This window comes from Labrus bergylta, chromosome 2 (genome assembly GCF_963930695.1).
Source record: "Labrus bergylta chromosome 2, fLabBer1.1, whole genome shotgun sequence".
In the NCBI taxonomy this organism is placed as follows: domain Eukaryota; kingdom Metazoa; phylum Chordata; class Actinopteri; order Labriformes; family Labridae; genus Labrus; species Labrus bergylta.
This window is the reverse complement of record NC_089196.1, coordinates 33784156-33801291: the sequence shown is the minus strand read 5'-3', so window position 1 is coordinate 33801291 and position 17136 is coordinate 33784156. Positions and strand designations below refer to the sequence as shown.

The 17136-nt window shown below is 39.1% G+C and overlaps 2 protein-coding genes across 3 annotated transcripts in view; one reads left to right on the top strand and one right to left on the bottom strand.

The window, feature by feature from the left end:
- LOC136181104 (NLR family CARD domain-containing protein 3-like) overlaps window positions 1-17136 on the top strand; it is a 724139-nt gene that overhangs the window by 318022 nt on the left and 388981 nt on the right. The window lies entirely within an intron of this gene.
- The window catches only part of LOC136181112 (protein NLRC3-like), a 693514-nt gene that overhangs the window by 425029 nt on the left and 251349 nt on the right, over window positions 1-17136 (bottom strand). Inside the window, exon 10 of one of the 2 annotated variants that reach the window (XM_065961483.1) lies at window positions 12787-14259. The exons of the other annotated variant lie outside the window; for it this stretch is intronic. Coding sequence (XP_065817555.1) covers window positions 13709-14259 — 551 coding nt within the window. The 3' untranslated portion in view covers window positions 12787-13708. Of the gene's footprint in view, window positions 1-12786; window positions 14260-17136 lie in introns of those variants that run through there. 2 annotated transcript variants of the gene reach the window in all.

Genomic DNA, 17136 nt, shown 5'->3' with positions numbered 1-17136 from the left:
TTACATCCTCTCTGTCTACGTTGAGTGTCACGGTAAAAGGTATGAAGGAAAGCCTGTCTGCATGCACTGATGACGTTTCACATTTACAGAAAGAAGTACAGCGACTCACTGCAACAGCTGATACTCTGATATTCATCATCCTCTCTGTTTCTATTTCTCTTCATCCTCTCTGTCTCTATTTCTCTTCTTCCTCTCTGTCTGTATTTCTCTTCTTCCTCTCTGTCTCTATTTCTCTTCTTCCTCTCTGTCTCTATTTCTCTTCTTCCTCTCTGTCTGTATTTCTCTTCTTCCTCTCTGTCTCTGTATTTCTCTTCATCCTCTCTGTCTGTATTTCTCTTCATCCTCTCTGTCTCTGTATTTCTCTTCTTCCTCTCTGTCTGTATTTCTCTTCATCTCCTTTGTCTCCTGTGTGTGTTTCTTTATTTCATCGTCTCCACTTGTAGGAATCTGTAATCTTGTGTTCATGACGTCACAGGACTTTCTTTAAAGGGATACTTCACCTGTTGAAACATGAATCTGTATTGACATTGGGTCATATATGTAGAAATGTGAAATACATTTTGAAGTTGGTGCCTTCTTGACTGAGAAAGAAGAATTGCTCGACTTCCCAACTTGACGTCATCACATCGGGGGAAAATATGTTTAGTTAATGTTAACATACTTTTTATCAATTCACATATTGACCATCAACTTTTTGCTCAAATATAACTGTAACAGTAACATTTCACTGATCTTCTTTGGAGCATCAACGCAACTGAACAGAAATCATGTCGAAAGAACGACTTCCTAACTCGGAAACTTGGAGCACCTGAGCAGCACCTGAATGCATCATAAGACCTGAGGGTCATGATGGAATAGTCCATGTAGTGCAGCTGGAGGGGGGAGGGGCCCTGAGACATTATTTATAGATGAACATTCTTCTGATAAGAACTTTTTGCGTATGGGTTTTTAGAAAAACATAATAACTTTCCACAGAGTTTAAAAAATAAAAATAATTTTAAACAAGATTTTTTGGTAGGTAGGACAGAATCAGAAACCAAAGACAGAGAGTGGGGAATGACTTGTGGGAAAGGAGCCACAGGTCGGATTTGAACCCGGGCTGCCCGCTCTCCAGGACTAAGCCCCAACACATTAAAGAAGAACATGAGGAACTGTGGAGCAGTCAGGAGGAAGAACAGCTTCAAGAACTGGAGGAGGCTGATACCACCAAGTTCCCCTTCACTCCTGTCTCTGTGAAGAGTGAAGATGGTGAAGAGAAACCTCAGTCCTCACAGCTTCATCAGAGACAAACTGAACAGATGGAAACAGGAGTTGATGGAGAGGACTGTGGAGGAGCAGAACCAGAGTGGTACTCAGAACCAGAGAGAAGTTTACAACCAGTGACTGAGGTCAAGACTGATGACAGTCATGATTGGCAAGAGACAAGAGAAGATCTTTCAGAATTAAACTTCAAAAATAAGAAACTACAGACTGGTAAGAGACTACATAGGTGCTCGGAGTGCGGTAAAATATTTAACGCAAAAGGAAATTTGACCAGACACATGATGATTCATACTGGAGAAAAACCCTTCAGCTGCTCTCAATGTGAGAAAATATTTACCCTTAAGGCCAGTCTGACATATCACATGGCAATTCACAGAGAGAAATCCTTTAGATGCTCTGAGTGTGGTAAAACATTTTACCGACAAAGAGATCTGACTATACACATGATTCTGCATACGGGAGAAAAACCCTTCAGCTGCTCTCAGTGTGGAAAACAATTTAGACAAAAGGGGGGTCTGAAGTCACACATGTTAGTTCACACAGGATCGAAAGCCTTCAGCTGCTCTGTTTGCAGTAAAAGTTTTACCCAAAGAAGAAATCTGACCATGCTGTGCCCTGAAAAAGGGTAAAATGAATTAATGGACTCAAGACACAATGCTTCCTCTGTCAGCGTCATGCAGAATGATTTAATTTATCTTTTTCAAAATGATCCACATAGTCACAATGGTGCTTTCTTTTAACATTTCTTTTCACAGGCAAATATGAAACATAACAGGTAAGTACAATGAAATAAAATTATCAACTGTGTTGAAAATACAAACAAAAATATCCTGTTTATCACTTTGCTTCATATTTCTTTCTTTAATTTCTCATTCTTCTGTTGAACAATTTCTTCCTAACAAAAAAAAAAATATATGCTCACTGACACGATTAAACATGAATATTCTCAACCATGACTATTCTTATAAACACTTTCAGATTCTTAATAATCTTAATATGCACACACATCCAGACCTACACACACGCTCATGCCAACACTGACCTCGTGTGGTGACGTGTGCACGACATACAACACGGAGCTAACCTAGCTTAGTGTCTCACTGAACTTCCATCAAATGTAAATACAACGTTTTAAACATCAACCTTTCTGTAAGTTCCTAACAATAAACACGAAAACATCCCTAGAAACATCCTTTGTAGATAAACACAGATATATATTATCTTTTTACCTGAAAAAGGGTAAAATGAATAAATGGACTCAAGACACGATGCTTCCTCTGTCAGCGTCATGCAGAATGAGGCATCGCGGCTGAGAGCTCCCCCTTCCGGCCTCGGCAGGCATAACTAATCAATCACATGCATTATCTCTTGATAGACATTACAGGTAGATGACAGATTCATGAATCTTGGCAGACATATCTGTCTATTTCAAAGGTTTTTAACCAAAAAATAATCTTTAAAGTGTTTTAAATCCTTCAGACTGAATCTGTTTTAACACTGATATCTTTTACAAATTATTAAACTTAAATGAACTTCTACAATTGTTTTATTACATTTTTTACAAGAATTGGCTGTTTTATGTCACTAAAATCATATTTATTTCTCTATGAATTTATTTATAACTTATAACTCAAATAAATTACACCAATCACAACCACACTTGTTAGTCCACACAGGAGAGAAACCCTTCAGCTGCTCTTTTTGCAGTAAAAGTTTTACCCAAAGAGACAGTCTGGCCAGACACATGTTAGTTCACACTGGAGAGAAATGCTAAACCTCAGACTGACAGATGAACCAGTAAGTTGGGAGCAGCTATGACGTTTGAATTGAAAGGGTTTATATGAAACAGTTACAGTGTAAGGATCCTTCTTCTCTCCTGATATCTTCTCTTCTTTCTGTCACTCTGTTTCCTTGGAGGCCTCTGTGTTGGGTAGCACAAGTTCTTCAGACAGCTCATGTGTAACCTTGTAATAAATAAACTGATGTAGAGTGAGAAAGACTTTCATCTACTTGTGTTATTTTGTGTCGAGTGTCTAAAGTGTCTTTGGTAAAGAAAAGGAGTTCAGCAGATCCTGATGCAGAGCGACCACAGTCAGGTCAGGTCGATGTCGATTTCACTGAAAACCTGTAAGCCTTATTAAGAATCCTGCAGTCAGAATACAAAATAAAAAAAATCACAAACTGAATGATCACACCTGTAGATGTCATCTGGCATTCTGGATTTACTCAACATATTGAAGAAACAATAGCGATGCATTATAGCCTTCAGTGTGTGTAACTAAATGGTATATGGAAAAAAGAACACTTCAATGGTGTGTTTATTTGTTCTGTTATCATTTCTCTCTTTGGCTTCCTTTTTGCTGCTTCACTGCTTTTTATACATTTTCAGCTAAGAGGAAAATGATTCTTCGATTGGTCTTGGCGCTATCCAATTCCCACGGTAACCTGACTCGTCATCAATCTTAAAACTTTTCTTATTTCAATAAAAGTAACTGCTTTCATTTATCAATATTTCACCTCCAAGCAGACCCTTATTCTAAAAGACTGAACACATTGGTTTGGGTTAGGCCACGATAGTAAAAGAGTTCAAAGAGGAGACTTTAATGCAGCGAGGTTACAACTGTTTATTGTGTGTGGTTCTGAAAAGCAAGGAAAATATCTATGAACAAAATTCTTCACATATACATTCCTATTATAATTGTAAAGTAATCTGGGGAAGCAGTTTTCCACTTATACAATGTTAGCCATGCATCTTTTAGCATCCTTACCTTCCTTTTTCTCATTTTAACACCAAACAACACAAATCAGAATTTAAGTTAATATCACCATTAAATGAATCTGAATTTTAGTATCTATTCAGTTCTTTATCTTTTGTTTACAATTTAAACAAACCAGTTAAATGTGTTCAATATTAATTATTATTTACCCTTCTAATTTAATTGTTTCCTGTGAACACTACACTATAAAACCAGAATGCAGAGTGCATCACTATGAAATAAACAGCCTACATTAAATACATGTCACCATTCAAACATTCTGAACAGATAATTACCAAAGAACACAGCACACTTACCAAAGGTATCTCTGCTGTCTTCCTTTCATTGAATTCAGCCTGAAAGTGTCTCAGCCTCTCACCTCACTCCTGCTCTCACACACACCGCTGACACTCCTGTCTGTCAGTTAGAGCCACTCAGCAGGTTTACACACCTGGCTCACAAAGGTTACCTGATTTCCTGACCTGCTCAGTGCTGCTCTCCAGTGTTCAATACAAACTTTAAATAAAGGCTGACAACAGAGATAACCTGATAAGTAATAATAAAGCTGATTAACCTTTAAACACAAAGTAAATAAAAGCATATTAATATTTTAATTTTCAGATTGTCCTTAGATTTTAACAAAACAAAGACTGATATAAAAAAAAGAACCCAGACACCAAACATTTGTTATATGGAAAATAACTTTTTTTTGTGTGTTTTTTTTCATTAAAAATATTATCATCATGTAATCAAACTGGCATTTAAAGGGTTAAATTCTGATAATTATTCAATATTTGACCGTTTTGATTAGGACTGAAGTTGATCAAAAGATTTAACCCAAAAAACAGAAAACAAATTAATCTGTACTATTTTTATAGCAGTTTTTGGAAGTGAACATTTTTGTCCTTAATGACTCAAGAGGGTAGTACATTTTAAATCTGATGCTAAACAAAAACTAATAATGCATCAAAGTCAATATTTTGTATAATCTTTGACATATCCAAGACTGATTCTAAAAAAATCCACAAAACACCAAATATTTGTTATATGGAAAATAACTTTTTTTTTCATAAATAACAACAGTGATCAAGTAATGAAATTGGCATCTAAAGGGTTAAAATCCTCAAAATGATTGAATGTTTGGTAGTTTTGAGCAGGGCGGAAGTTGTTTAAGAGATTTATGCAGAAAAAAGCAAAAAAAAAAGTAATCTGTTCTATTTTTATAGCAGTTTTTGGAAGTGGACATTTTTGTCCTTAATGACTTAAGAGGGTAGTACATTAAACTGATGCCTGAGGGTTTAAAGTGTGTCTTATACAGCAGATTTGATGGTAATAACAGCTTATTTCAAGGACCTTCATATAAAGTGTTACCCAAGAAGAACTTAGACTGAGGTTCTGTCTGTGTTTAAACAGATGTCATGAAACAGGGTAACTAAACCTCATATTTTCAGTTGTACTGCTCTGCCCTGGAATTTAAAAAAATGCATTTAGAATGTCAATGTATCAACTTAGAGAAGGAGGGGGGGGGGGCAAGACACGCCCACTCACTGCTTCACGCTGTTATCAGCCGCAACATGATACAATGTTTGCCCCACACACACACACACACACACACACACACACACAGTGGCTCAGGCTCAGGGCTCAGTGTGCATGTGTGTGTGTGTGGGGGGAGCGAGTGAGGAGAGAGAGTACGAGGTGAGAGAGTGTGTTCGGCACAAGGGTCAACCTCCGGTCTCGAAAAATGAAGCCTATGCTTAAGTACAAAAAACTGCAGTTCCTCGAGGTTCTGCTTGAGGCTGGCTGCAGAAACGCCGGAAGTGCCATAAGCCCACAGACAAAAAAGCCCGTTTTTACCACAGGAATCAACATGTTTACAGCCTGGTTCAAAAAACGAGATATATCTGAGAAGTTGACGGCCCCTTCTCCTCACACTGTGGGGGGGGGGGGAATTTTTTTATAACTGATCGGATTGTTTTTTATTAAGGAAAACGGCTATGCCCATATTAGGATTGTGACAGTTTGATTGACAGCTCTGCGCGCCGCATCTGTCTGTCACGTCCATGGTCGCGTCAGGAGCAGGAGCTATGTACTCAACACTAGCTTAATTCGGCTTCATCCCGTTCCCGACCTTGAACCGTTAGCTTTCTTCATCTTTTTTTCTTCGTTTGGAGTGTTTGTTTAGCAAATATCTAACAACGAATATGTCTTGCTGTGCGGTTAATTGTAGTAACAGACCATCCAAGAAGTCGATTCTGCAGTTTTTTTGGTGAGTGATATAGTAGTGTTATATATTTATTGAATACTCTGTCAGGTGTCTGTCTAGTTTTGCGGGGCTAGCTTGTTTAGCGTTAGCTTGTAAACCAGCCGGCTAACTGTACAATTGGCCTCAGTGTAGCCCATTATTTACACTCAATGGTTTAGCCGATCTCCCATTAATGCCAAAGATGCTAAAGTTAACATCTCTAGCCAGCATTATTTAATTGGGGGAAAAAGTAATTCTGAAGAGTTAGAAATTTGAGTTGTTAAGATGTTGAAAAGAATGAGTTTGTGTGAAGCTAAAGGTTCACCTCGGTGGTTAACCACAGACTTTAAATATGATTATCTGACGTTATGATGAATGCTATACTCAACATAAATGTCGAAATTTATAAATAAACTTTGGATATTAATTCTGCGTTAGTACTTTCCAATAATAATGTAATATGTCATTGTTATTTTTGAGATTATTTTTTTGGTTGACGTTCATTTCGACGGCCCACAAACTGAAAATTATATTTTCTGTCATGATTTTTATAACATAAACATGCGATAACAAGTACAACTCGACGGGGAGAGATCAGCTATATATTGAAGCTGTGCCAAGTGTGCCATTACGCACAGAGGTAGAGAGATATGAAACATCAACTTCAATCAATAATCAGTTCTAATGTTAATCCGTTTAGCACAGAATATTGGGAGTTACACCCATGTTGTCCAAACGGCTCCAATAAGTGCGCCAGGGACCAGAGGCTCTGAATATTTCTGATGTATTCTGTGACTTTTTTGTCTCCTCTTGCCGCGACGGAACAAATGAAGCGTTCTTAATCGATATGGATGCTCTTACAAAGAATATAGCAGTAGTAATATATATATATATATATATATATATATATATATATATATATATATAAATAACATACAGAATGAAAATAACATATACAGTAAAGCAATATGTACAATAAATAGTTTTAAGAATACAGCCATGTTGATGTATGTGAATAATATAGACTGACATATGTGTTAACACATTTTGCCTGTAAATAGTTTTCCTCTAGGTGATTCAGATTGGCTGGAGCAGTGGATGCTCAACCTGAGAAGACAGAACTGGACTCCCAACAAGGCCTCTCGTCTGTGCAGTGAACACTTTGAAAGCTGTCACATCGGCACTGATTCCAGGGTATGGAGATATTTTAAATATTATTATTAACAAAGAAATGTATTGATTTAAACTGATGAAGTACTATCCACAATAAACTGCTTAATTGCACAGTGTAAGTGCAACACAGATGAATACAGTAAATTAACACAAAATGGATTTAATGGATAACTGCTATTTTCTGTCTAAATCATTTTTTCCTTTTTCTTTTTACTTTTTAATAGGGGAGGAAATGTCTAAAGAACACTGCTGTGCCTACCATTTTCCACTTCCCAGAGGAAAAAGTGCCAGGAGGAAAATGCTTGGTGGTAAGTGCAAATGAGGTAAGTGACAATGGCATGGTTGTTTTGAGTAGTGGTGAGGAGGTTTCAGATGTAGGTGATGGTAGCAGTGCCGTAAATCTCATTGCTGATCACAGCAATGTCATGATGGAAGACACACCCCAACAAGCCTTTGTTGCTCAAGATGTCATTCATGATGACATTACGCTGACAGCGAATGCAGGGGAAGATGTTGGTCTAGGTAGCAGCAATCAACCCATACATCAGAGTTAAAATTGGACAGCATTAGATCACTGACAAAACAGCTAAGTTTTGATCTAATGGCCGTATCTCAGGGTGATCACTCTTACGGTGTTTCTCATTCTCCAAGAACACTGAAGAGGATGGCTTCTGCTACAGAGGTAAAGCTCTGTGCAGCTCGAAAAAAGCTGAGGTTAAAAGTCCAGCACACAAGATTGAAGGCAAAAGTTTCTTCAATGAAAGGTTTAGTCAAAGTGCTTCAGAAGAAACTTCTAATTTCATTGGAATGTGCCTCTCTTCTTTCTGATCTCGAAGATGTTCCAAGAGAGATCTTTCAAAGACTAAAAAAGAAGAAGTCTGTGTTTTCAGAGAATCTGAAACAATTCCCCACAACACTGCACTTCTACTCTCTGAAAGCCTATGACTATGTCAGAGAGAAATTTCTTTTGGCTTTGCCTCATCCACAAACCATAAGAAAGTGGTATAGTAGCATCTCTGCAGATCCTGGATTTACTGTTGCTTCTTTCACAGCTTTAAAAAGTCATGTTGCTGATCAGAAAGGATTAGGTAAGGACACAGTTTGCTCATTGATGATGGATGAAATGTACATTCATAAGCAGACTGAGTTTGGGGGGGACCAAATTCACGGCTATGTTGACATCGGAGCTGGTGAAATTGAAAACGCAATTGCAACACAAGCATTGGTCCTCATGGTTGTTGCAGTTAATGTGTCTTGGAAGATCCCCATTGCTTACTTCCTCATCAACAGCATGACCGGACAAGAGAGAGCAAACATTGTCCGAGAGAGCCTAGTTAGGCTTCATGAAATCGGTGTTAGGGTTGTCTCATTGACATGTGATGGACCATCTCAAAACTTTGCAATGGTCAAAGAGCTTGGTGCCAAGTTGGACCTCGTGGACATGAAACCTTTCTTTTTCCATCCTGAAGATCTCACACAAAAAGAATGTGGCCAACTCCTTTTTGATGTTTTGTTTTTTTATATAATAATGCTATAGAACAACATGGAAACTGTTACTTGGAGCCTGCATGAACGGGGCACAAGTAACTTTCAATGTCTGCCGTTTAGAAAGTGCACATGTTGTCACAAGTGAGCAGAAATCTTGAATGTTCAGAGCTGGAATTAAAACAATAATTGAACTTGAGCCTGCATGTACGGGGCCTTAGTTCTTAGTGAAAAGACTTTCTTTCTTTTTTCTCAGAAAAACCCACCGATTACATAGATGATTATCAGTTGGAGTCTGCATGAACGGGGCCCAACTTTTCTATTAAAAATCTACTGGGATGCTACTTCAAGACATAATGAAAATAGAATTCTCAAAACTGTACATAGAGCCTTTAAAGAGAAACCTCACCTCACCACTACTTAAAGCCAATGTCAGATAAAAACTGAACACATGAACGACTGTCTTTTAGAGTCTGCATGAACGGGGCCTAAGATGATGTTGATCTGTTAATCATTTTCAGTGTCACATTCGTTGTAGTTATTATGTACATAGTTTATGGAATTGTTTGTCCAATTAAAAGTTTACTTCAAATTTTAAATGTCTACAAAAAATACATATTATAGAATTTACCTATAAACAAAAAAAACTTCAAGATGTTCAAATGTACTGTATGTTAAATGTTCTGATTTGTATTATAGAGTTCACCAACACATTTTTGGATCTCCAGGTTTGATAAAAATGTTATATATTAATATTTAAGTTATGTATTTTGAATTGATTGTTAATTTTGCTGAGGGTTTTTGGAAATTGTTATTGTTACATAGTTGTTATAAGGTAGATAAACATACTTCCTGATTTATTTTGTGGTTAATTTTGTCCCCATTGCTCACCCTCAGGTTCAGTAATAGTGCGTAACTTTTGCATTGTTGTTGTATTCTTGCTTTTCATTTTCACATGTCCTGTGCTGTATAGTGTCTCGTGCGTTTGTCCCGTGTTATATGTTCCTACTCTTGGCCTGCACCTTGTCGTGGTGAGTGGGCTTTCAACCAAGACAGGCCACACTGCATGTTTAAAACCAGAGTTTTAACCTCTCATTTTCTCTCTCATGTAGGATGTAGGACACCAGGGAGTTGTGTTTCAACAACCTCGCAAGTGTGACAAGCAAGGCATGGTTCAAAGGTTGAAGGTATTACTAGTTTCAAGAAAAAAACTTTGATTTTAAAAATTATTGTTTTTAATGTTAGCTTTGTTGTGATAGCTTGTGTAGCTAACCCCTTTTTTCTTCTCTGCCTTGCGTCAGATAGCTGTTTGTGTTTCTTGCTTCACCTCACCTGTGCTTTTGGGACACCACACTGGGATCACGGACACTGCCACTTGGAACCTCGCACTACCCCTCCCCTTGCACTTTTTGAGTCACATTTGGAATAAACTTTTTGTAACTTTATCCTGCCTATCTGAGTCGTGCTTTTGGGTCCAGAATTTGTACTAATCGTATCAGGAGTCTCCTACTAGTTCCCATTTCTTAACCTCTTATAACTGTAATACATTGGTTCTTTTTGATATATTTTATAAATATAAATGTTCTGCTTTTTAATACTTCCCTTAATTGTTAACATTAAAACTCTTCTATATTCGATGATAAAGCACATCATTTGTATAGTTTAGATGGGTAAACTAGACGATATTATGTGATATTGATCTAGGAAGACCACATTTCTGAATGATTTTTAAACATTTTTCTAATCACACATAATTAATGTAATTTACTCTGGTTGAATCTTGATTTTGATTGTTTTGAATTTGTATATGGGGACTTCTTGTGGCAGATATTGAAACAGAGAGCAGAAATCTCTCCACTTTCCATTATTAGAGATAAAGGAAGGGTTTTTGTATCTAAAGCAAGTAACAAAAGGCATGCTCTAAAAATTATTATAGCTCTGGTGTCAGGGACATGGCTACAGAAGCGGATGTTTAACAAAAGTATAAAGAAACTCAACATTAGCCATGGCAGTGGGCTATGAATCTAAAAAAAGGTCCTAAAGGCCACCTTCAAATTCCAGTGCAGTTTCACTGTATTTGGAAGTGGTCTTTAAGGCAATGAGCAAAATTACTTAAAAATATATCATTTCCCCTAGATGTGAAATGAACTCCATCTTTCAAAAATAGCCCAGGACTGTCATGTCTAATTTGAGGGTGCTCAATCATTGCACCGCTTATGGATCCAACAAATGTAGCCATAACACTGTTGACAAACCTACGAGATTTGTCGATCTTCCCCGGATGGATGCCATGCCTCCACTGGCACCTCTGGGTGAGGGCAGACAACATGATCTTCATGCCAGGGTGTCGTGCGTGGAGTTGCTGAAGGTCCTCCTTCATCATATTGAGCAGCACGACACCACTGACATGTCCCATGCTGCTGCCCCCACAATGAATGATGAGGCCATCCGGGGGAGACCTCCTTCGGAGTGAGTTTTCAAAGAAGGGAAGGAGGCCTTTCCAGCGAAGTCCACCCCAGCTGAACCAACTCATGTGGACGTTCTTCAGGCCCAGGTTCCTTCCCTCAGTCTCTGCAGCTCTCTGGGCACCTCGACGGACACAGCTGTCACCAATAATCCACACGGTGTCTAAGGGAGAAATACAAAAATGTTCAATTAATGCCTCAGACAAGACAAAATGTACAGTTAACTACATGTGACAGCTCAGGGTGTTTTTTTGTTATTAGCCTCATCTGCAGGAATAATATTGAACAAGGTAGCTGCAGCTCATAATAATAGATGCCAGTCTTAAAATACAATTTATTCTAATACTTACAGGTTTTGGCGGGTGAAGCTGACACTGTCCACAGACTCCATGACTTCAGAGGATTCTATAGAAAATAAATATCTTATGATTAATATAAAATATTTATTTTTTAGTTGTCATGTTCACCGTCATCACTGTTGACATCAGTAAATATAAGACACAGACATTCCTCTCTTTGTCAGAACAGTAACATGAACTGTATGCTTTGTAATATTGATTTCTTCTGGATGTCTCACATGTTTATTTACAGTTTATGTCTAACAGTAGGTTCATCAACAACAACGAAAAGAAAAGAAAAGAAGCGCCAAAGATCTTTCTTTTATGGTTTTCAAACAGACTTCTAAACTTTAAACATGTTATTACACCCAAGTAATGATTTGTAACACAATGTGAGAATTTTAATGTAAAGATTAGCCTCAAACTGTTTCTTACATTTTATGTTACAACTTTGCTAATGTTTTGTTCTACTAACCCGGACAAAGTCACTGCTGTGACTAATAACCACCGGTAATACATTTTTTAAAAGTGTAGTTTTAAGACTTTAATTATATATTTGGGTTGAAGATAATTGGTTTTAACTGTGTTATAGAAAAGTTAAATGTTAACTTACTGTTTATAGTTATGGACGAGTGGGAGCAGGACAGCAGTAGCAGATAGAGCAGTTGTTAGCAATGCTGTGAAGTAGCCTGCTAGGCTGCTAGCGTCAAGCTCGTCGGTCACGTCGGTCGGTCGGCGAACTTTGGTCCCGCCCACAGTCCCGCCTTACTGCTGTTACTAGGTTGATCAAAAGTTAGGTTGAGACAGCAAATCCAATATGGATGCGGCCGTCGATTGGACTCATTTGCAGCCTATGTAACAGACGGGTCAGGATTCGTCCAGTAATATTTACAGTCTATGGTTCTTCAGGTGTGAGCGAGAGGCACGTTATGATGCCGGGGACCGGAGCAGAATAAGCAGGAGAATGTATCAACTTGGAGAGGGAGGGGGGCACGGGGGTAAACTCCCCCACTCACTCCTTTCACGCCGTTATCAGCCGCAACATGATACAATGTTTGCCCCACACACACACACACACACACACACACACACACACACACACACACACACAAATACACACACACACACACACACACACACACACACACACACACACACACACACACACACACAAATACACACACACACTTGAGTCCCCACAGTTCGCCGAGTCGGGTGACGAGGCTTTTATAGGTTTGGTGACGTGGGGCTGTACTCCTACGTCATACTGTACTCCAAAATAACTGTTAGAGTTTTTCAAACAGAAGGGCAGACACTATGCACATTTCTAACACAATATTTCAAATTTCAATACTTTGTACTCAAATGTCGAGATTGGGACTTGGATTGATCCATAACACTACTTAATACTCAAATACAGAGGTTTAGAGTTGAAGAAAGTGGTTTTAGGGTTTAGTTACTCTTTAACCAGAGCTGTCTCAGTGCTGCGGTTTGGTCCAAAACCTGACTGGAAGACATCCAAACAGTTGTTCAATATCAAGAAGTTATTTAACTTCTGAAACACAGCTTTGTCTATCATTTGACCTAACAGAGGAAGATTTGATATAGGCCTGTAATTATTCATTATTGTCTAGATTGTTCTTTTCTAGTAGTGGCTTGATGACTGCTGTTTTCAGGGCCTGTGGGAAGACACCTGAGAGACAAGTTTACCATTTGTAACAGATCTGGAGCCATGACTCCTCCTCCTGCTGCCAATATCAAGACAGCAGGAGGAGGACTTTAATTGTTTAATTGTCACTTGTTTTTTATTGGTGAGATCAGAACAATACAGACATTAAAGAAGGGGGTCCATTGTTTTTCTGTAATGTAGAACATTTAACCCCCATTACCACCCCCACCCCCCATTATCACACCCCCCAACCATGAAACAGACCAGCTGGACAGAGTGAACAGAGTCAGCTGATCTTCAGTCAGCAGTGTTTCTCAGACTGACAGACGACACAGAGACACTGAAGAACCACGAGACCAGAACCCAAACCCAGGATAGAGAGGTTCAGTGAATGTGGTGTTGAAGGTGTGGAGGTGGATCAGTTTGCCAGAGGAGACTCTGTAGAAGGACAGAGAGCCAGCAGGACAGTCCACATACACTGCTACTCTGTTAGAGACAGAGGAGGAGGAGGAGGAGGAGGAGATCTCTGTTCTTCTGTTATTGTGACAGACAGAGTAACATCCATCAGAGCAGATCAGACTCCAGGACTGATCATTAAATCCAAACCAACATTCATAACTGTCTCCTCTGCTTCTGATTCCTCTGTAACTCACTGATACATCAACCTCTCCTCTCCACTCGACCTCCCAGTAACAGCGACCAGTCAGACCAGTCCTACACAGCAGCTGAGGACACCAGTATTCAAATCTGTCTGGATGATCAGGATATGACTGAAGCTCCTCCACACGTGTCACCTTCCTGTTGTTGTCAGACAGTTTCAGTTTTCTGCTCACTGTGTTTGTGTCCAGTTCCAGCTCACAGGCGTCTGATGGAGAGAACGAGACACAACACAGCTGCAGGTTATCATCTGTTCATTCATCAACAACTTTACTGACACTTACTGATAGGGGTGTAAAGGTACACGTACTCGGACCGGACCGTTTCAGTACAGGACTGATCCGAGTACGGAGAACAAAAGTGATTTAATCTGTGTTCCCACACGGACCACAAAGCAGAAGCACCCCTCAGGGTGGAGGAAGGCTGTGGCTGCTGGTATGGGACACAGCTTTTAGTTAGTAACTTGTAAAAAAGTTCAAACATAAACTGTGCAAACTGTGCAGATTAGTAGTTCCTCGAGTCCTGTTGGTCTGGACAGTTGCATATAACCGGGATGGAGTTCTTTTTACAGACTTACTCTTAAATTTTGTTTTCATTTTCAGCGATGATCCCGCTCAAACTAAGAGCAAAAGGGGAGGGGGAGACGCGTCTGTGTGGGAGAATAACCTGCAGCATGATAGAATGAACACCTCCCTCCCCATTCCCACAATAATGGACAAAGAGACGTTGACAAGGCGAGAGTAGTGTGCCGTTGTTGTTCAGAGGACATCGGGTACGTCACAGGCAACACGTCCAACTTATTAAAGCACTTGAAAAGGCACCACGTGAACGTAAACATCACTGCAACTAGGAAAAAACAGACAGCCTTTTGCTAATAATTCTAAACGGGCCAAAGCCATAAAAAATGCCATTGAAGTTCTTATATCGACAGAGGGAAATATTAATAGTTCTGAAACTACACTGTCCCAGATGTGATTAGGTTTATTATGTGCTCAAAGGGCTCTCAAAAAAGTGTTGCCTTCATAAACTAAAAGGTGGAAGTGTAATTAAAAATAAATATTTTTACATATAGGCTAAATTAATGACTTCATTTCATTCTAAAATACTTTATTTCATTCATATCTTTTATTTATTGGAGACTCTTTTGGTTGAAGGAAGCAGCATATTTTATGTTTTTTTTTACAATGTTTAATTTAAAATGTTATTAAAAAGTAACCTGAGCAGGTGTACAAGTCTGAACTGTCGATGCTGCACTTAGTCCAATGTGTAAAAGGGAAATTATAAATGTTCCTTTAAAGAAAAAAAAGCGTTGCATCAGGTCCCTTTACTGTAGTGAAAATGTACCAAACCAAAGCTTCAAAACTGAAAACTGTACCGAACTGAAATGTTTGTGTACCGTTACACCCCTACTTACTGAGAGCCAATCAAACTTACAGTTCATATTCAGCACTGAATGATGTTTGACAGCACTGAAATGTAATAATCCACTTCTAATCAAGTTCAAATGGAGTTACCATGGCAGCCAGGAAGAATGGAGATCCAAATCAACAAACACATGCAGTGAATAAAGTCTGACTAATCAAAGTGCAGCACAAAGAATCTATGAACCATCTGCTGTCTCCAACTGTTCTGTCCTCAGAGGTCACATTCAGCACAAACAGGAGCCTCATTTCCACTTTCACTGTCACACACAATGTGATGGCAGCAGGAGTGTGCCACGTCCCTTTGTCCTGTCTAACTACTTTTAAACTGTGTTTCTGAAGTCATGGAGACCATTTCTTTTCCATCAATCTAGGCTCTACAACATACATGTTTTTGTTTTAATTGAAATTTAACTGGACTGGATGAACAGATCGAAATCTGAAGAAACAGATGACAACTCAGTCCTTGTGAGTTTTTCTCTGCTTGTCTAAGGTGTAGGCCACGCCGTCCCGACCTCACCTGGCCACCTGGTGGCCTGCAGCTGACTTGTGTATTGTTGTTGGATGTTCCTGCTGGCCTGTACTATGGTGATCGTGGACTTTGCTGTGTGCCTTACTGTCTGCACAGCCAGAAGACGAGGAGGAGAGCTAGCTTATGTCTCTAAAGATATTCTGTTTCTATTTCATCACTGAATTCACGTCTGGATGTTTTTGAGGAGAGAACTTGATGTTGGAGACTCTGCATATTTACATGTTTATGAAAATGAACGTCAAATCAAAAATGATTTCTGCTGTTTTTAAAGTTGATGAGCTCCACGAGCTCGACTACGAGCAGCCGGCCAGCAGCCAACATCAAAATGTGAAATGTCACAAAAACTGCATGTTGTAAAATATACATTTCTGTTGGATGTGATGAATGGTGATTTTCTATTCACTGGATTATCACTTTTATTTCAGTTTAAATTTTTTATTTCATATTTAAACTCTCATGAGTTTCCATCACCCTCACTCTTATCATCACTTTGTGTTACTTCCAGCCCTCATCCTGTTGTAGTTTGAAAGGTTTAATCATAACAGAAACACAATCTGGACAGCAGCAGGCACAAACCAATAGTTATCTAACCTCTGAATTTAGCCAAGTCATAAGATCATGTTCTGATACACAAGACACACACACACACACACACACACACACACACACACACACACACACACACACACACACACACACACACACACACACTTTCCTGTTAAGAGACCAGTTGTCTGTCCAGGAAACTTCTAGGAAATGGTCTTCATATAGCACACATGTTGTAATTGCTCAGTGTGTTGATTGCCCATAAAAGGATGATTGGGATGTTATAAAAGTTCCGGTTGAGCGAGGACGCTGGCGTGTATGTCGCAGCTTCACGATCCGTGACAAAAATGGTGTTTCTTTTGTGCTATCTATGCTTCTCCCTCCTACTTATCCTCTACTAACAGTCTGCAAACAGATCGACTTTGCTGCTGCTTTCAGTTTGTGTAAACTGACAGCTACTCACCATCTATGACGATCAGCTGCTAGCTTCTCGCACAACTCCAGAATCTCGCCTGCCACTTCTCTCCAGACAACCTTGCTTCCATTAAATCTTTTGGACTCCTGCGCCGTCCTCACTACGTGCATA